This window comes from Copadichromis virginalis, linkage group LG23 (genome assembly GCF_057382275.1).
Source record: "Copadichromis virginalis isolate Kocher_CV1m ecotype Utaka linkage group LG23, C_Virginalis_male_GT1.1, whole genome shotgun sequence".
NCBI classification, from domain to species: Eukaryota; Metazoa; Chordata; class Actinopteri; order Cichliformes; family Cichlidae; genus Copadichromis; species Copadichromis virginalis.
This window is the reverse complement of record NC_140639.1, coordinates 2,332,537-2,353,883: the sequence shown is the minus strand read 5'-3', so window position 1 is coordinate 2,353,883 and position 21,347 is coordinate 2,332,537. Positions and strand designations below refer to the sequence as shown.

Genomic DNA, 21,347 nt, shown 5'->3' with positions numbered 1-21,347 from the left:
AAACACTATTTTATAAGTCCTGGTCGTTCTATGGCTCAAAATAGAGGTTTATTGTACTTATTGGCTAATGAACTGAGACTGAAAAGTCATTCACCACTTAACAGTTTTACAGGCTGAACCGCTCCTCTTGTCACTTCCAGTTTTTTTGAAGCCTTAAGATGGCGATGGTGAAAAAGCTGAATTCAGAAATCAACTTAACAGTAGCTCTGCCCACCTTTTATACTGTTTGTGAGTTGCTAATGTAACAGTGTTTCTGTGGTATTACTTCACTTGCCACAAATGTCAGCGTAATGGGGAAACAGCGCCCCCTCTCGGTGTGGCCGGTTAGGTTTGCTGCAGTAATCGCTGCCAGTCTGCTGTAGCTAAGTAGTACAGACACATAAAACTTGTTTGATCAACTGATGGGCACCGAGTGTAATCAGTGCTCAGTGGACACATGTCCAACACCAGTTTTATGTACTTTGCATTTGTTTAATATTGTGTTAAACTGTATGCTAAAGCAGAATGCTAATGGGATGTTCTGCTGTAGTGTGCTGTGCGGAGTGGTGTGTGGCGTGCCCTTTGCACTGATACAACACCGTTGTTTCCATTCGAGAAATAAAGTGGCGACAATCAATCAGAGACTCCTTGTCTTCGTAAAAACACAACACAGAGTCGATGAGTCTGTTTGGGCCGGCCTGTTGCAGTGGGTGAAGCAGAAGCCGGTTACACACTAACCAAGCATGCTAGTTGAATACTGCACTCATGTTCAAATATGGAAAGGCGTGCATATTTTGTATAGAGTCACTGATCTTACAATTTCACCCATTACTCATTTCATTCACACGTACTCAGACACAAATCAACACAAAGGTCAAGCAGGACCAGAAACATATTTGGTGCTTTCCTCTGTTGGTGACCAGCCTCCTAAAGCCAGACTGATTCCAGCTGATCACTGTCATCAGCATCAAGTTAATGCCGACTCCAAACACTGCTATTTCATTAAGATCTTCCGAACGGATGTTAATATCCTAACCGCTATGTTTGAAATGCAACACACACACGCACCTGCAAAGACAGACACAAACACACAAACACAGTCCACTCCTGATTAAAAGACACGTTACTAGTCTTGGATGCTTAATTGCTTCCTGTACAAAGCATGATATCAAGTGTTTGTTGTTTCAACCTGTCTTTCAACTAAGCTGTGTGTGACAAGCTAATATTTCATTGGTTTCCCACAGGAATTACATAAAAATGCCAAAAGACAAAATCCGTAGCTCATTATTTTTCACAGAACAAAGTGTTCAGAGGAAACAGTCCAGTGACTGCTGGTCTACACCAGGGGCGGAGCGGGGGGGTGGCTTACGGGGCTTAAGCCCGGGTTGTTTTGTCAGAAGCCCGGGGTATTTTGGAGTGTAATTTTTTCATAGTTAGATGCCTGGCTGACAACTGTATAAAACAAAAAGTACACACAATATTCGAAGCACATAGTGCACACTGTGGGAATTTACGACTGTGCGTGAATCCCCCCCTGATATTGGTATGATCCAAGCTCAGGCACTAAGCGACTGAGCGAGGGGGCGGGGCAGCTGCTGCCCGTGAGTGCGCTGTTGGAGAGACGGAGCCAGCCATACTAAAGAGAGCTTAAGTTTGAGCAGGTACCAAAGCAAATAATTCGTACCGTACAAATAATGTAAATATGACGGTGCATCACGAAAGATTGATATGAAACTGATCACTTGACCAATATTATTTTACTTGCTCTTCAAGTGAATCAACAAATGGCAAAATGAAAAGCCGAACAAATGCTATTTTTTTTAGAGTCTTAGCTTACGTGTGTTTATTTCATATTTTCAGTTCTTACCCTCCCCGACTAAATCGGTTTCAGTTATGTACTGAAACATAAGAATGGACATTCGAGGGTTCTTTCAAAGAAAAAACTCAGGTAAATGTTATTTTATATATTATGCTTTGTATGTTGTTCAGTATATTTCTATGCAAAACAAGAGGGATTTCAGTACACAGCAGGATATTCACATTTGTAACCAGATATTTACACTTTAGGGAGAAAACATAAAACATTTTTACTGTACAACATCAATTTAGAGTAAACTTTTGTTTTAGATAAATATTGAAATATCTTTTGAATTAGTTAAATTTCAGAATAAAGAGAGACAGAGCTATTTTTATCACTTTCATCAAATTTAGGAGTACATGTACACTAAATTTATTGTTAATTAATAAGAAAACTCCAGACGATTCGATTCTGAGCTGAAGAAGCTTCTGATAGGTTAGTAGAGTCCATGTGAGTAAACTGGTGGCACAGCTGTGGATGCATATAAGGCAAAACACAGAGCCTGTTTCTTTGACATGGGAAAATCAAGAGATATCAACCAAAACACCAGGAAAAGAACTGTGGAGCTCCATAAATGTGGCTCAAGTTTGAATACAATTTGGTGCCATTTGCAATTAAGAAATACAGATAGTTTCTCTCTTTACTCTTAAAGTTAACAAATATGTTTTTATATTTATCAATCTAAAGAAATAAACATTTAGTCTGATTTGATGTTACAATTAAAAAAGTGTTTTTATCTGAAGAGTAAATATCTGGTTTCAACTGTATATTTGATGATTGTCAGCACAAAGAGGGAGAGAGAGGAGAACGAGGACAGAACAGAGGTGGAACAAGAGCAGGTGAGACACACATGTTAGTCAAATGGTTGTTTACCAAAAGTATCACTGTATCATAGGTCCTCATGTATCTCGTACCTAGTGTTTCTTTTTAGGTTTGTTATTTTTCAAATTCTGTATTTATTAAGTTCTGCAGGCTTGTTTGCACAACAAGGCTAAATAATTATATAAACTTTTCTCAATCTAAATAGTGGACTTTGGTAGAATTAAAAAATAAGTGTAGTGCAGGTCTATGATGATTTTTAGTGCTATCATCTAGTTCTGATTCTGGTTCTGTCTTGGTTAAGTCCTCAGTAGTCCTGATTTTGAACTGTTGTAGTCCTGTTTTAATTCTGGATCAGTTCTGGGTCTGGTTGAATTGGGGTTTAGTCCCTGTGTCTTGATACAGCCCTGACCTTGTTCTGCCTCGCTGCTTAATTAAAAAACTAGTTTAAGGCGTCCTGCACATGTGATATATATTTTTCCCTATATGAAGTCATTCTTTTTTGAACAGAGCCTATTAATCTTTCAGTCATTTCTACACCCCCCCCCCAAAAAAAAAAAAAAAAAAAAATCCCACATGCATACTGAAGGAAAAAATGTCCATCCCGGTTTTCCCTCCAAGGCACGAGCGATAAGCAGAGTTCTGTCCTTTCCTTCTAAGATTCCTAATTATTTAAAGTAACACTCAGGTATGCCATTCAGCTGGGTTAGTTACGACGTCGGGAGCAGCTTGGGAGAACAAGAAAACAGAGACTGCTTTAGGTTGCCTTCCCAATCGACTCAAAGGTTTATTTAGTACATAACAGCTTATATAGAGGAAAAAAAGGTTCGTGTGTCAGCAAGTTCTCAGTTCAAACCGGTACAGACCAAATAAGGAAACGTCTTCCTGCCTTGTGAGCAAAGAAGTATCCTGTGTGTAGTTTATCAGTTCAGCTACAATTTATGATCATCCCAGCAAAATACACTCCTAGACATAGAATACAGAGTTCTTTCATTAGTGAATTCTGAAACAAACCACCTGGCCTTTAACGAGCCTTTTTCTAAGAGATAAAGAAGGGAGGATGGGAGTAAGGAAGTGGTCTCGTCTCTGTGGTGTTTTCGACCTTGGGGTACCAGCTTGTGAGTCTTACACATTAATTCTTGGGTCACAGAGAAAGAGAAAAACAACTATTAAATGGGCCTTATTGAGTAACTCTTTTCTGTATAATATCACAATAAAACAATATCCTGTAAATGCTACCATGGTATCAAAATATCACAACACATACTACTCTTTGGGCTAAGCCCCGGGTGTTTCAAATGTCTGGCTCCGCCTCTGGTCTACACTATACAGTTTCTTTCCCCCTGTGGAGCATAAACATGCCCATCAAATGAATCACAATGAGACTACAATACTGTATATTGTTAAGGGCCAAATCTGATACAGATCGTGAGAATGAATGTATTTGTGAAAGTCCACAGCAGACTTATTGGCCTTGGTTTTTCCTTTTTGAAATGTTAACTGAACGTATGGATTCAAGTTGACACCAGAGAGATGTTTCAGCGTGTCCATCCTACATTACATAGTTTACTTGTTTAGGCCATCAAAAAACATTGATGTCTCAGATTTTCTAGGTATTAATGGTTATTAAAGCAAAAAATGTTTTTTCCAGTGGGGAAATAAGATTCCATATAAACTAATTTGAAATAAAAGTAGAAAGTAAAACAAAACAAATACATGGCCTCATTAACTATAATGACTTAAAGATACTGTAGAGTTTTCAAATTTGGCTAAATTTATACAGCATGGCACTAATGATGAATTTAGCTTTTTTCATGAGATGTGGCTGCAGCTTGGTCTGAAATCAGACTAATTTGCTTTGAAAAACAAAAGCAGGTGTGCAGGTGGGCTCAGGTGCATCATCTCATTTTCCATCCTCCGTGTCAGGTAACTGAGGGTTTGCTGCTAAGTGGCTCTGAGAGGTGGATGTTTATGGTTGTAATGATTCCTGACTCACTTTAGTCATTGTCCCCTCAGCAGCACAACTATAGATCAGTCATGTAGTGTTGTAATAATTATACTAGGCAGGGCGGTGAATAGTAATCTAGTCCATGGCCGAGCATCTCCACAGGCCTGGTTTGAATGGTTATCACCCACTTCCACACTACTGTCACATGGATTTAAATATCAAATGCAAATTAAAGCAGGAAAAGTTCTCAATGAAAACTGCTCCTCTAACTGATTCACGTTAGTCTCTTTCCCACTCACACTTATCCTGCATTCAGTGTACGTCATCTCTGTTCCATCTGTCCTCCCACTATGTGCTGTCATTCTCCACAGTCCTTCATCTCTTTAACTATAGATATACAGTAGCTCAGGTTAAGACGTGGCATCCTGTACCTGCGGTGAAGAGGATATGAGGGGAGGCACAGAGGGTGCCAACACCACTAGAGGTGAAGCCTCAGCTTCAGCAGAGAAACCGAGGGGGGCATCACTGATATAATCAGCTACAAATTCCACAGCGCTGCAGGGCAGGAAACCATTAAATATATGCACACACATGCACGTGGTACGAACATGTGAATGAGTACACACATACTCGCAGACATCACACAGTCAACATAGTCTATAGGATTGTTCACTGAGTAAGCATTAGATGGTGTTTTTAATATGTTTTCAGTGTGTTAAAAATATAGTTTGAATGAAAAGTATTTACTAGACCTTCGCATATGAAAGACTCGCTTTAACTCAAACAGGAAACAATCACAAGATGTGCAAAAGTGACATAAAAATGATTTGTTAGATGAGGCTGAATCTACTCTTACGATACGTTTACACACACATGGGCATTTTTATATACAAAAATATTTCTGTCACCAAGAAAAAGAAAAAAAATGTCAAGAACATGCCAAAGCAACCCTAAATGTGTGAAACTGTTGGTCAATCAAAAGCCTACAAAAGAACACGGAGCACAATCTAGGGTAAAAAAAAAAAGGCCCTGAACCCATGTAAACAAGGAAACTATTCACCCGCCAAGGAGATTTTCTAGTTTCAGTGGCCAAAAAAAAAAAAAAAAAAAAAGCATTCATGTTTGGACAAAAGGCCAAAGTGTGACTTTTAACAAAATACTCATACATATGTGGGCAGGGCCGGGGTTGTGTTTGCTTGACATCTCTTTATCTAGAAATGAATTCAGGGGCTTGTCCCTGCAAAGACATTTCGTTTGTTAAATTCTTCCACGGCAGCACGGTTCTCCACCTACTATAATCAGTTCTCCATTCCTGAGACACTCCAATACGTAGAGGAACTCAGTTTTTGGTTTCATACCACTTGTCAGACTGTCTTGGATATTGTTGCCCCTCTAAAAATTAAGCATCCTAAGACAAAGCTTGAACCCTGGTTGAACGATGAAACCCGTGCTGCGAGGCGTGAATGTCGTAGGGCTGAGCGGAGATGGAAAAAAGATAACCTACAGGTCTCTTTACAAAGTTTAAGAGAGTGCTGGGCCTTATATCAGCTTACAATAAAAGAAGCAAAGCGGAAACACTTTGCAAACATTATTATGGTGAATTATCAGAAACCACATATATTGTTTAAGTCAATTGAGACTATTTTAAGCTCTCCCTCTGCTCTTAGTTTTGAGCCTTCACTTGAAATGTGTGAAAGGTTTCTGCACTTCTTTATAAACAAGGTAGCCTCGGCTAGGGCGCAGATTATTTTGCCCACATCTGACCCCTCTGATCTTCCAATTTGCTCAGCTGTCTTTCAGCAGTTTGAGTCGGTTACTCTTGCTCAGCTACAGGAGGTGGTGGATCATTTAAAGCCTGTAGGCTCACCTTATGATCCTATCCCTCCCCTTTTTCTGAAAGAAGTTTTTTCTACCATAGGTCCAACCATTTTAAATAGCAGCCTTACTTCAGGTGTGGTTCCAAAGAATTTCAAAGATGCAATAGTGCAACCACTTCTTAAGAAACCTGGGCTAGATACAAACGCTGTTGAGAACTTTAGACCAATATCTAAGCTGCCCTTTTTATCTAAAGTCTTGGAAAAAATTGTATATGACCAATTGATCTCATACTTGAATGCACAAAACGTTCAGGAGATTTTTCAATCTGGTTTTAAAGCAATGTATAGCACTGAATCAGCACTTTTAAGAATTTTTAATGATATATTTTTATCATGTGATTCTGGTGAAAGTGTCATTCTTATTTTACTCGATTTAACTGCTGCATTTGACACTGTAGACCATGAAATCTTAATCTCACGTTTGGAGCAGTGTGTCGGTATAACAGGTGTGGCTCTGAAATGGTTCAGGTCTTACTTAACAAACCGAACCTTTTCAGTTCGCTTAGGAAACTGTGAGTCCTCCTGAGCTCCGCTGTCTCACGGAGTACCACAGGGTTCCATTCTGGGCCCTATCCTGTTTTCACTTTATTTACTTCCATTGGGCTCAATTTTTAGAAAACACAGACTCTCTTTTCACTGTTATGCAGATGACTGCCAGATTTATGTTCCTCTTAAAAAGAAAGATGGGTCGTCTGTAAATCGTTTACAAACATGTCTGGAGGACGTCAAGTCGTGGTTGGCGCTAAACTTTCTTTGTTTTAATGATTCTAAGACTGAAGTAATGGTGTTCAGACCTGCCTCCACTGCTGTTCCGTGTGTTGATTTGCAATCCCTGAAATCATTCTATAAACCAGAGATTGTTAATCTGGGTTTTAAAATGGATCCTGAGCTTAAGCTTGAAAGCCAGATCGGGTTGGTTGTAAGGTCTAGTTTCTTTCATCTGAGGCAGCTGGCCAAAATTAAGCACTTTCTTACGAGACAGCAATTTGAAACAGTAATCCACGCTTTTGTAACCGTTCGGCTGGATTACTGTAATTCTCTTTATTTTGGGGTGAGTCGGTCTTCTATTTTTCGACTGCAGTTAGTCCAGAATGCTGCTGCACGCCTTTTAACTGGCACTCGTAGATACGAACATATCACCCCAGTTTTATATTCACTTCATTGGCTGCCCGTGCATTTTAGGATCCATTTTAAGCTGCTTTTATTTGTTTTTAAATGTTTGTCCAATGCTGCCCCTGTGTACCTCTCTGAGCTTCTTCATCCATACATACCTTCATGGTCCCTCAGGTCGGCAGACCAGCTCCTCCTGAGCGTGCCCAGGACTAATCGTGAGCTCAGAGGGGATCGGGCGTTTGCTGTGGCAGCACCAAAATTGTGGAATGAGTTGCCTTTACATGTTAGACAGGCACCTTCCTTATCTGTTTTTAAATCACGTCTTAAAACATATTTATTTACCTTGGCTTTTAGCACAGCAGGACTTGTTGATGTCTCTTAATATGTTTCTTATTAATTATATTATTTTTAATTTTAAGATATTTTATATGCAATTTAAACTGTTTCCTCTCTGTTTTATATTTGTAGCACTTTGGTCAACATTGTTAGATGTAAAGTGCGTTATAAATAAAGATGCTATGCTATGCTATGCTCTATACGAAGTCATTGCCATTAGCTAGTTAGCTTAGCTAATTGCTAAGCTAACTAGATTAGCAAAATGTTAACTGCTGAGTGGTCCAAGTGATGTCAATTTCACCATCAGACAGCTCGACAATCTGTGCGGATGCAGCATGTCTGCCTGTTTAGGGTTTTTTTTTTTCTTTAACCACAAGAGAATTTACGTTACACGGACTGTGGATCTGCCCCAGACTTCAAAGAAGTACAACAGGAACTCGACCATCTCCAGCTGTCCATGTCTGTGACCACAATGGAGAACAATCGAGCTGTAAATGTGGCACTAAGTGAATTTCGTTGCTTTATGCAGATTGGTTTCCAGTCCTAATATTAAGCTAAGTGACTGTTGTCTGTATAAAAACATGAAAAGCTCGTATAAGTGCAAGAGTATTTTTTTTCTAAAATATTTCTTGACTGATTTGCAAGTGTGTGTTTGATGCTATGAATGGGAAAAAAAAGTTCTTCCCTTTAGAGAAAAACATGACAGAGTCACTAGTTGTGAATATACTTTTGCTGAGACTGATGTGAGCTGTAATCCTCAGGCTACTGGCTCTGTAACATTTACTGTATATTTGTTTTATACATTTAAATAGGAGATGTGGTTTCACACTCCTGACCTGAGCTGAATACTGTTTCTAATGACAAACAAAAATAAATAGCGGCCCCGACAAAGCTGAACACTGAATTGGTTTTACTAGTATTGCAGCAGATTTGTCCGCTCTGTCAAAATAAAATTTGGTCCCCGGAGGACTGACATGTCTGTTTACAGAATGATAAATAGACACCAGGGGCCCGTTCTTCGTACCTCGCTAAGTAGGTTAGCCGGATTAGATTGTTGACGATTTCGCGTGATCCTGGATCAGTCGGTTCCCCGAAGCTCATCCGGGACTTGCTGTCATAGCAACAGAGCCGTAAGCGTAAACCTGCTCGGGAGCAGGTTTACTTTATGTAAACAGGATTAGATCGCGGCCACGCAGGTATGTCCGCTTCATTTATACGAAAGCAACAGCGATATTTTTCCACTGTTTCACCATAAATAAATATTATCAATGTAACTAAAGATAATGCAGCACTTGATCCTTTTATTGATGTCACACAGATACATACAGGTCATTTCCTAAAAAAGGGAAATGTACTATTAACATTCTATTACATGTATGTGATTATTACAGATGTAATTCATATTTCAGAGTAGTAATTGTAAATTACTTCGTGTAATCAAGATGAGAGACCACGGCTATAAAAGCGAAGGTGGATTTGGGAAGCCTGTCGCAGCCATGTCCTGTCCGTATACGCGACCAACCCATTGCGGAAGGTGCAAGATTGATAAGGAGAGTTTTCAGAATTCAGCGTATATTGCGGGACAGACAGGATCCTTTAGCTCAGCGCGACAGTGTGCTCATAGAGAGATATCGATATTCCCGTGAGGGTATTATTTACTTAACCAACTTGTTGACGAGGGGGTGCAGGACCACCACCTGTCTTTTTTTCCTCTGCCCTTTTCTTGGTTGCTGTTATGAACAAACTAACAGAGTATTACAGGCCAGTATTACCTTGCCAAGAGACGCAAAGCAATCTAAGAGATAAATATTACCATTCTGTAGAATACTCCTGTATTCCACTTTTACTTGTTCCCATGTTCTTGTGGGTCCTGTTGTGGCTCTAATGTGAAAGGGGATATAATATAACATATTATAATATAATATAATGCCATATGATATTGGACAATATAGTGTCATATGATAGATCTACCCTACCGCCTACTGGTGTTGGCCAGAGGGGCCGATGGCGCGATATGGCAGCCTGGCTACAACCGTAGCTGCCTCCACCAGTGTGTGAATGTGGGAGTGAATGAATAGTGGTATCGTAAAGCGCTTTGGGTGCCTTGGAAAGCGCTATATAAACCCAATCCATTATTATTATTATTATTAAATTACCTACGAGTTTGATTTGTCAGCAACTTTCTGCCAGCCCTCTCTCCTTGCTTTTGCAGCCTTTGCAGTGTTCTCTTGCGTTTTAATTAAACTCTGAAACTCCTGAAATCCCTCACTCATGAGTTCTTGCTCTGCTGCCGGAAAATACCGAGCACGCCCCTTGGACATTTTCGCCGACCAATCAGCGGGTTGCCGATCAATGTTTCTACTATCGATGCGTAGCCCCTTTTACGACACCCAGTGATGTCACATTCCTGCGTCCAGCTGTAGTAATCGTCAACAGCAGGTGTGTTCGGGGAACCGGATTAGCGAGCTCACGGTTAGCGCGATGATTTGATCTTGGATGTGTCATTTGATCTTGGATGTAGTAAGCGACGTACGAAGAACGGGCCCCTGGTGTGCCACAGAGGCAAGTCTACAAAACAAAGAAGAGAAACTGCAGTTTACAGTACACTAAATCTGTTTCTGCTTTATAGCTTCTCTGACTTTTGAAACCTAGCCACTAATCGTCTGGAGATTGGATTTTGTCCCAACAAAGGTAAGTAAACCAGCTGGAACACCACAACATAGTAATGGTACTATAACATATCAAAACATGTGTGTAGCTATTTTTAATGGTGTTTTTAAAAAGGGTTGTGGTCTTTTATAGGCACTGCAGACAGATGTGAGTTCTGGATTTTAGAGCACTGGATTGCTGAAGAACAGTATTGGGAGAAAATAAACCTTAAAATTTGGATTTTAAGTTCAACTTCATGGTAATTTAGCAGGTAAGATAAAGGGATCTAAGAGTGTGTATCATCAGCCTTATACTTACTCCCACTCCTTGCGTCGCGCCTGAGGTGTGCTCTGAATCTTATGAGCTTGGTGGGCTTTAACAATGTCTCTCTGCTCAATCAGTCCACCCCGACGTCTCTTGATCACATTAGGACTGACTGCCATATCTCCATCCACCCCAAGCATCCCGACTCCAACATCAAAAGTGGAAACCACATCAAGGGTGAGACCGAGGCGGTTTGGGTGTAAAGGAGGAGCGTGGCCAGACACGTGTGAGAGGTGGAGGGTGTCATAGCTGGTTGAGAGGCTTTCGGGCTCCAGGAGGGAGTGTGATTCAGGATACAGCTTTGACCCTCCACCCAGTCCTGCGCGATGCTTCTGCCAGCTCTCGCAGTCCGCTGGGGATGGGCGGATGATGTGGTGCCGGGGGGTGCTGCTACCACACATTGCCCCCACAGCCAAACCACCCACTGGATAGTCAGGCCCTCCTGGGCTTCTAGCATTGTGGTTCCCTGTCAGAGACTGAGAGCTAACCGAACAGGAGCCCATTTCCAGCATGGTGGGGAAGCGCCTCTGGATCTCAGCATAGTGCTGCAACAGAGAGGAGAAGGAATGCAGGAAAGGAGATGTTAGAGACGTAGAAAATGAACACAGTCATCACTGATATCAAAGACACCATCAAACAGATACTTTGTCTGGATCTCATATTCAGCTGAAATGGCAGTGGAAACACTGATTACAGATGACAGCAAATACAAATGTGATTAAAAAGTTTCATTTTTGAATATCTATCCTTATTAGGCTTCTCGTGATATATGAGGACACGACTTGAATGTAGATAGGAAACCTGTAAGCTGAGGTTTGGGAGCTCTTTCCAGTATCAGTAGTCTATCGTTTGGCTACTCAGTATTCTCATACTGTTAACGTCTTCTATTTCCAATATTCATCCACAGTATAAACAGTATAATGTGTTCTGAATAAAACTGTATTATTAAAGCTGAATCTATCACACAATATGAACATTTTTTGTAAAACAAAGACACAAAGGGAGGCTTTGTTTATGCTCTTGAAACAGACTTTGTGCATCTACCTTCTATCCACTGGAAACACAGACACTCGCTGTTTGGGTGGGTGGCAATACAAGTAAAAAAGCCTGAAGACATCCGGCTACTGTATAACTATGCATTTGTTCAGCTAAACTCCTGAGGTAATTTGCCAGTGTCCCAATAGCTCTCAGTGTCCTCAGCCGACTTAAAATATCAGCAATCCTCCAAGTGTCAGAACCAATTAGATAAGCTGTAATAACACAGACTTCAAAACAAATGGTAATATAATGCTGCCAGAGCTGTGTTTAATTGTGCAATTAAGAAGAAAAAAACTGAGAGGGAGAGAATTTTTATCAACCCGTCCTCTCCTGTCATGCTGCACATCTCACTTGTACATCACGCAGCCTCTACGTTACTGCAGCTCACGCTGGAGCTCTCACCATCTCAGTTTGGCAAATGATCGATCGCTGGTTTTACAGCCCCTCTGAGAGGAAAGCTTCTAAATAACTGTGTGTGGTGAAGCTGCTGCTCAGTAAAACGAGCATAGTGTAGCTGATAAGAGGGAAGAGGAACTATGCTGTGTTCAGCCTGCCTCAGTATTCTTACTCATTCATTAGGCTGAGGTCAACACCTGAACATTGCTAGGCCGGCTTGATTTGATGACGACTTCCGCTACGAATCTACACCTCCTTAAGAGGTCCCCAGTAACGCCTCCACATATGAAAAGTTGTCACAAACTGAATGAAAATATAGTTACATGAAGTGAAATGTGTCAAAACATACAACAAATTAAGCATTGAACTTTTATCTTTTCCTGAGGCAAGGATGACTGTCTCCACTCAGCAAGAGATAATGGAAGTGGGTCAGCTGCTGTTTGTGTTTGTACAAATGCTGTTTAGCTGCACTGTTACAAAGTCTAACAATATACTCTCTCTCTTACCGTCTTTTAGCTAATTTTATTTTATTTTAAATCCCACTTTACTGCTCCCCTTTGTGTCCCCTTTGGGAAATTTTAGTAAGGGCCAGATGTTTCCCTTTGGAGGAAATTTGTCAGATATCGTCTGCTGTAGCTTGTTTGTCATTATTCCACTTTTAGCTTATATATTAATCAACTTTAAAAGGAAATAAAGTACTGATGTTTACAACTCTATTTGCTGTCCCAAAATTGGTAAATATTAAATTAATCAACCAAAGTGAATGAATCATTAAAAGAAAAACTTGGTTGACATCTTTCTTCTCCAAGGGAATCCAGGTGTGGAGTCTTTGGGACCATGTGTTACCCAAACATTATATATTATAATGATAGATAGATAGATTTTCTTTATTTTGGGGGCACTTTCTAACAGAGAGGCAACTTCTATATGCTAAAAAATTGTTTAGGGATGTTTTTCAGAGTAAAACCATTAAATATTTGGGCGATCGTGGCTCAAGAGTTGGGTGTTCGTCTTGTAATCGGAAGGTTGCCGGTTCGAGCCCCGGCTCGGACAGTCTCGGTCGTTGTGTCCTTGGGCAAGACACTTCACCTGCTGCCTACTGGTGATGGCCAGAGGGGCCGATGGTGCGATATGGCAGCCTCGCTTCTGTCAGTCTGCCCCAGGGCAGCTGTGGCTACAACCGTAGCTGCCTCCACCAGTGTGTGAATGTGAGAGTGAATGAATAGTGGAATTGTAAAGCACTTTGAGGGGTCCCGAAAAGCGCTATATAAATGCAATCCATTATTATAACAGAAATTGTGTGTGTGGGGGGGAGGAGCATCAATTTCATGTCACCTGACATGGCTTATATTATACTGTGCAAAAGTGTTAAGTCTCCTCTCTTTTCTTTACATTTTGCTTGGAAAATTGTGACAAGGAGCAGCGATTTATATTAATGTGCAAACATACATGGAAATACAGTAAATAAGGAAAATAAAAAACAGAGTTTAAAATATTCTAAGGAGCCTGAAAGTCAGTGTTTGGTATGACCACCTTTCTTCTTCAGCATTGCATGAACTCTATGAAAGCAGCCTTCTTGTCTTCAGCAACAGTTCTCCAGGCTTCCTGAAGGACATTCAAAGCTCTTTGAACATTGGCTACCTTTTAAAAATGATCCCATACTGCTTCAGTAATGTTGAGATCCACGTGCTCTGGGGAGGCCAATCCATGTCTCATAGTGTTCCATTGTGTGTTTTCCTATTCAGGTTTGCTGTTACTGCATTGACAGTCTGTTTGGGATCACTGTCATGCTAAAAAAACCCACTGCCATCAGATACTTTCCAGGTGAGTCAAGACTTTTGCACAGCACTGCATTTTGGTGTGGCAGCAGACCACAAGTCAACACTGTCTGCTGAGGTCAAATGTGGACCAAGGAAAAAAGCAGATGTGACCCACATTTTGGTTAAACAGTCTGCTCTGTGTGTTCTGGCTTCAGCCAGACCAGGGGTGCCCAAGCAATCTGTGGCAGGGAGTTTGTTAATATTGCCAAGCAAACTGAAGAGGCACTTGAGCTCTTCTGTGGAAAACTTGGGCTTCAACAGAGCGGTGGATCTGAACCGAGACTATTTGTTGAACAGGATGAAACCTAGTGCAACTTATTGCAATGCAAAATGCAACAACTCCCGATGATCAAAAGTGCTTTGATCTGGCAACATAATCAAAAGAAGAGTTGATGACATGTCACGTCGAATGTCACGTTACAGTTATAACTACGTAGAATCGGTAACAATGTTCAGTTCTTACACTAACTGTCACGTGCCAGAGCATCTTTAAACCACAATGCTGCCGCTCATCCTCCTCTCTCCGTAAAAACACACACAACAGAAAGGAAGTGCTGTTTCAGAATCAAATCAAATTCCTGGAGGTCTTTATTGATTGGCAAGACCTATCAATTATCAATCAATGCCTTTAGCACACATTAACAGCTTTTCTTTTTAAAGCACACAGTCAGGCATTTTTTTATAGTTTCTGACTCACGGTGCTTGTAACATCTAACATCTTCAATTTTCTGCTCCTTGTGGAGTTAATGATGTATAATAACAAAGCTGGAGCTCTGAAACGGTGAAACTGATGGGAACAAAGTGCTTAATAAATATAAACTGAGCCTTTGACACAAAAAGAAAGAAAACAGAAAGAAAGCAGTTAGTGCAAAGTCATCCCATCTTAGCAAAAGTACATGATGTATATACACAAATATATGAAGTTGCTTATGCATACTATTGCCCATTGTGTAGTTCCTGGTAGGGAGGCCTTAGATATGGCAGGAGAACTGTCATTGATCTGCTGGTTACAGAATCCATTTAGCAAATTATGTTTTCAAACTGGCTGAACAGGATTGCCCACACAGCAAGATAATTTATGCAGATGCTCACACTGAGACAATTAGAACTGAGCATGATACTCGATGACGTTTCACAGCAACATTAATAAGAAAATGCAACAACACAAAAACTTGCACTCAGAAAGGCACTGTTTTTGTGGTCGGTCATAATAAAATAAAATCTAAAAACACTTACAAGACATCAAAAAAGTTTTCTTAAAAAGATAAATATACTTTATACTAGAGTGCAAAATAGCAGCTCCCAAAGGGTGAGAGCTATAATTTCACACAGAAATTGATGATGGCAAGAAATATATGACAATAAACATTGACTTTACATTTCCAAAGCACAAAGCTACTTTAAGTCAATCCAGGCCTCATCAGCAAACAGTGAGTGCCTATCTACTGCTCCGTGAGGGAAAGGCCATTTACACCATATTTGTCTATCTGGTTTTTGAGCTACAGGTTATCCAGTTCTAAAGTGACTTTTTTATGGGCGCCAACCATCTGCTTTTACAAGATACAATACAGATACAATGAGATTTTAAAACATCAATAAAAAATACAGATATGAGTAGGACACCCTAAATAATCCCCTTAGTGCCTTTGCACTCCTCTAAAATAGTTTGAGTTGGATTTAAATGTATTGTACAAAAACTGGAAAAATAAGTCTGTGAAGAGTTACAGGAACAGGCTGATACCACGTTGCATCTATTTCAGGGGTGTCGAACTCCAGGCCTCGAGGCCGGTGTCCTGCAGGTTTTAGAGCTCACCCTGGGTCAACACACCTGAATCAAATGATCAGGTCATTCCCAGGCCTCTGGAGAACTTCAAGAGATGTTGAGGAGGTCATTTAGCCATTTGAATCAGCTGTGATGGATCAAGGACACATCTAAAACCTGCAGGACACCGGCCCTCGAGGCCTGGAGTTCGACACCTGTGATCTATTTTAAAGGTATATTTTGATATTGATATACGTTTAATCAATACCCATCAGTGTCTTATTAGGCTGTTAATGGGCTCTTTTTTTTTCTTTTTTTTTTTTTAAAGAAACAAGTAAACTTCCAAGTATCTGCACAGCAGTCATTCATAAATTCAGGAATTCTGAAGACTCGGAGTAGATCCTACGTAAAAAATAAATAAATAAAAATCCCACAGGGCCCACACGATCTGAAATGTTTACTCTAATCAAAAAAGAAAATAAAAAATCTAAATGCTTGTTAAAAAAAAAAACCAAACAACAACACAGGCTGTTGGCTGTTTGTTGTTAATACTACTCATGTAAAGTGTAGAGATGGCACGATACCACTTTTTTATGTCCGATACCGATACCGATATCATAAATTTGGATATCTGCCGATACCGATATGAATCCGATAGTGTTTTTTTAATCAACAAAACTGTTTTTTAAAATATCTTGCTGCATTTTGCAAGTCTGCAAGTTCATACTCAAGTTTAAAACAACAACTACACTAAAGCTGTTCTGTTATACCTGTATACAAAAAAAATATTTCATAGTTCAGCAATACTGATCAATCTAATAAACTTAAACCTACACCATCCTCCCTATTCTGGTATTTTAAAGAGTACTTAGTGTAAATATTAAGCAACCTAACTAATAGGGTTCCAACTCCCAGCAACAACAAAAATAAATAAATAAAAAATAAGGAACCACCCCTCACACGCCACCTCATGATGCTTAATCGACGTAATCAACCTTAATTTGATGCAGTGTGAAAGAAAATGCACAGAAATCAATTATTTTTCAAGAAATATTAAATAGATTCAACATCTTTCTTCAACAAAATTGCAGACTGCACAGATGGTACCTTCCCAAAGTAAAAAGTACTATAGCTTACTAGGGTATATATATTAGACTTAATAGTCACTATATACAGTAATTGATTTCTATTCATTTTACATCAAATTAAAACTTTGGGTGTCAGATAATTATTTATTAAAAGCTCGACATTTTAAATGAGAATAAGAAAGAAAAGTATGTCTTTGTGCCCCCTTTTCCCTGTTCATGCCCTATCGGCCCCCCTGGCTAAACTTTGCTAGATCCGCCCCTGCACAGTTACCAGCCGTCAGCTACGTAGAAAAAGATCCTGGTGTAGAAAGTAATATTAAATAAATTCTAACAACAGCTGATCAAGCTTAAACGTGCTGCTGTTGTTCAGCCGCTGGTTTCCTCTTTCTGGCGCAAAGTGGACCAAAAACAAACAAGAGAGACGGACTCGCACAGAAAAGCCGATCAGCTGATCATTTAAGCAGTTTCATGATTGAAGTAGCAGCCGGAGAGCGAGAGGCAGTCGCTCGTTAAGCTTAATGCAGGAATGCTTTACAAACATTCAGAGATGGACTTACACACTTGCTTTACTTCTCTCGGGATAACTTTGTCGGAGATGAAATGCTGGGTTGCTAGCGAAGCTCCACATGCTATCCAGACCACCGACAGGTCCCGCATGCCACAGCCGCTCTATCACGTGATGCATACTGCTCCGACGTGCTAACTTCTGAGGTGAGTTACGGCGTGTTGCAAGTTTTGTGAGGTGCTTTCGTGATATTTAATGGATCGGATTACATTTTTTATTTTTCTCCGATATCCGATCCAGTAATTTAGGTCAGTATCGGACCGATACCGATACGTAATATCGGATCGGTCCATCTCTAGTAAAGTGATACAGGAAATGTGACCCACGTGTCACTACGACACAAACTTCAAAACAAGAGCAGTAATCACAAATTAACCACCTCCTATTACTAGTTTGAACTGATTTTTTTTATATGAATAAATGCATTAATATGTAGCTGCACAGTAATGAATTTAAACTGAATTTCTGTTATTACTGAGGCCTGTCTGCAGTACCTTCACAGCCCACCAGGGGGAAATGGCTACCCTGGGCTTTCTAAGGTACACAAGTTATTCCACTTTGATTGATTATTAATTCATGTTTTCCCATTGTTGCTTACAGATATTCATAGGAAGAGGCTTTGTGATGTTTGGATAGTTAGCTTAGCTGCTTGAATCCAGTTTTATGTTGATCTAAGCTAATCGGCTGCTCGAGGTAGAGCCAAATGGCTCCTAAAATGTCACCCTGCCATTTACAGCTGTCATAAAAAGTCAGAATGAAGATTAATGACAGAAATAAAATTAAGAGAGAGTCATTTGTTTCCATCCATCAAATTTTCCCTGCTTTTATATCATCAGGGGAAAAAACAAAAAACAGGCTGGACTTCTAAGAAACATTTATGTAAGCCAGCTCTGTAATGTAACCATTATTAGGATCATTATTACAGAAAAATGCCACCAACCCAAAGACAGGCACTGACCACAACGCTTTAGAAAACACCTACACTGCAAGTCATACTTAAACATCAAGGCTCCACTGCACTGTGGCTCCCCCTCACAATTATCAAAACCTTACAGCCAGGAAAGTTGATTGTGTGCTCATATAATTCTTCAGATTAGCTTTTAAAAGGTGGTCGTCGACTGGCTGTACTCAGTCAGCTTTCACTCCCATAATCAGAATTTTTTCATGAACAGCTAATGTGTTGTTCACAGCCTTTGATGACTTCTCGGTCGCTTAGCGTCAGATTAAAAAAAAGAAAAAAAAAGTTAGTTTTCACTAAAACTGAATGAAATTGTTACAGGGGCCAAACAGTTTTTACGGTCTTTGCTGGAAAGCCAGGTGTTTCCAGGTTCATAATGAGGAGTGAAGGAGAGGCTGAGGCAGGCGAGAAGCCTTCTCACACCTGCTGCCCCCATTAGCCGACACAACTGCCTCATTGCACCTCATATTTCACCATATCCTTCCACCCAGCCGGAGTGTCAGCCTGGTAAGCGGCCAAACCAAACATGCTTCAGGAAGCGTTATGTCATCCGAAACTAATGGGCAGTATGTTTGAGGGAAAAATCAGTGGCAACACTTCAGCCAGCTGAAAATAACCATCTTGTTGGTAGTTGAGGTTCAGGATATTCAGCGTCAGTGTTGAGAAAGCTTAAGGGAAGCATTGAGAGTACAAAAGGGGAATGAGATTAAATAAAACTACAACGCCTGAGGAAAACTCCACAAGGAGATAAAAGCCACCAGCAGTGGCCCCAGTTGGCAATAATATTTCACGTGCAAACAAAACATTTTATTGGATTTATACAAGAACAACAAAAACCAGCTGAAATTTGCAGAGACGGACAAATTCTGACACTTAAATGCTGTATGAGCTGGAGAAAAGTGCACACTGTGAAAGTACTGCGTCAGAAGTCTAATTTCCTCAGTCTCAGCTAGCCCCTGACTTTGAGCAGCTGCTCTATCTGAAATACAGTCACTGCATATTATTGCACTAAATTATACTGAGTGCATTCGGCAGTGCCAACATTTACATATTAGATTTACAGCTTTCGGTAACACGCTGTGGTACAGTTAGTGAGCCCTTAGAAGCAGCAAAACATGCAAACGTTAAGTGTGACAGGCAGAATATTGTCCACCTTTAAAACTTATGAAAGTAATGCACAGTTTCCAGCTGAGGCCACAATAACAGAGGAGGCCAGATAATATGTAAACGAGATAAACTTTTTCCACTGTGCTTTGCCAACTCAACTCACACCCACAGAAATGTCCCTCTGCCTCTATTGTTGTCTCTGCATCATTAATTCAGCTCCTCTGTATTTGGGAAAAAAATGAAAGATATGTAATGATGGGTTTTTCTTTTTTGTTTTTGTCATGCAGCGCCTTCTGTGGACTTATTGGAAATAAAATCCATTACCGTCTGGTCCTTTCTGGTCTTTTTTGCTCTGGTGTTGACCAGGTCCTGCACGTATTCCCTTTTGTTTCATGTGCTGTCTGCGCCGTTATGTTTGTCATTCAGCATGCAGCTTGCACACTTTCCATTCAGATGCCGCCATTTAATATTTACTACTCCGAGTCTGCACGGTGCTCTACTTGCCATTTATTTCATGCATCCATTGAGTTTAATTGTATTTTTATTCCACGTTTCTTTGCTTCATTCTACCAATATGATGTGTTATTCTGCAATAGTCATGGCCCGGTTTTCCTGCAGGGTTCATTAAAGTTTCATGTTTTCATTCTGTAAGACCTCGGTTAGAATAGATCAAATTGTGGGAAACCAGAGTCAGGGACATTTGACAGCACCCAGGGTAACTGTATTTGTGGATCAGTTTCACTATTATTCTTTAGATTAGACTCTTGATATGCACACAGACTCTAAAAGTAAATAATATTCTTTTAGATCATGTTTTATGTCTTTTACTGAAGCCACATATTCCACAGCACAGAGCCATTAGAAGATGAAAAGATGCTTCTCAGAGGGATCCTATTGCTATCATGACCTTCTAGCAAAGACCATTATGCAATAGTGACCCTTTAGATCAGTAATGATCACTAATAGGAACACTTCACACTTATGCTCTAATCACTGGAAGGTTCAGAGGCTTCAGGGAGCAGAGCAAAGGCTGGAATATTAGAATCTAAAAAACCTGCCAACTTTATTTAATAATGTATTTATGAATTAATGAAGCAACAAACGATCACAAGAGGAAATATCCATCTTTCATGATGTTTCGATGCAGAGAGGTCAAGAAAGATTACACTTCTTTGTCATCTATGTCTGTGAGGGACCACCGTGAGAAACCCCAGAGCCCCAGGTCTTATAAAATCACTGAAAGCTATAAACATAGCGCCTCACCGTTACAGGTAAATCATATTTTACAGCTTGCAGCAGGAAGCGTAAGGAGCGAAAGAAGTCGCTGCTTTTGGTATAAACAAATGAATCTGCAGTGTCGCTGGTTTACAGTTGCACACTAGATAAAAAGCTTTGATGGAATTTACTCTGAAATGTTTTGGAAATCATTTTAAAGGTTTGCATCCCATAATCCGCCCTTTTATTAGGAACAGTCTGCTGCACAATATCGCTGTGCGCACAATTGTCCACAAAGAGCACATGGCACTAACACTGCTGACATTTAGCCTCTGCAAAATGTATCCACAAGAAGAAGATGTGCAGCCATTCTAAACAAAAATATAAACTAAACGTGGAAAAATCTGCGTCCCTCGGATTCATAACCAAGCTGCAACACTCTGAACATTGGGATGAAATTAAATCAATACAGTTCATGGATTTATTGCCAGAAAC

At 40.2% G+C, this 21,347-nt stretch overlaps 1 protein-coding gene across 1 annotated transcript in view; it reads right to left on the bottom strand.

Annotated features, from left to right (window-relative positions):
• cacna1ea (calcium channel, voltage-dependent, R type, alpha 1E subunit a) overlaps nucleotides 1-21,347 on the bottom strand; it is a 117,485-nt gene that overhangs the window by 93,528 nt on the left and 2,610 nt on the right. Inside the window, exon 3 of the mRNA XM_085448725.1 lies at nucleotides 10,898-11,448. Within this exon, the coding sequence (XP_085304851.1) occupies nucleotides 10,898-11,415 (518 nt within the window). The 5' untranslated portion in view covers nucleotides 11,416-11,448. The remainder of the gene's footprint in view (nucleotides 1-10,897; nucleotides 11,449-21,347) is intronic.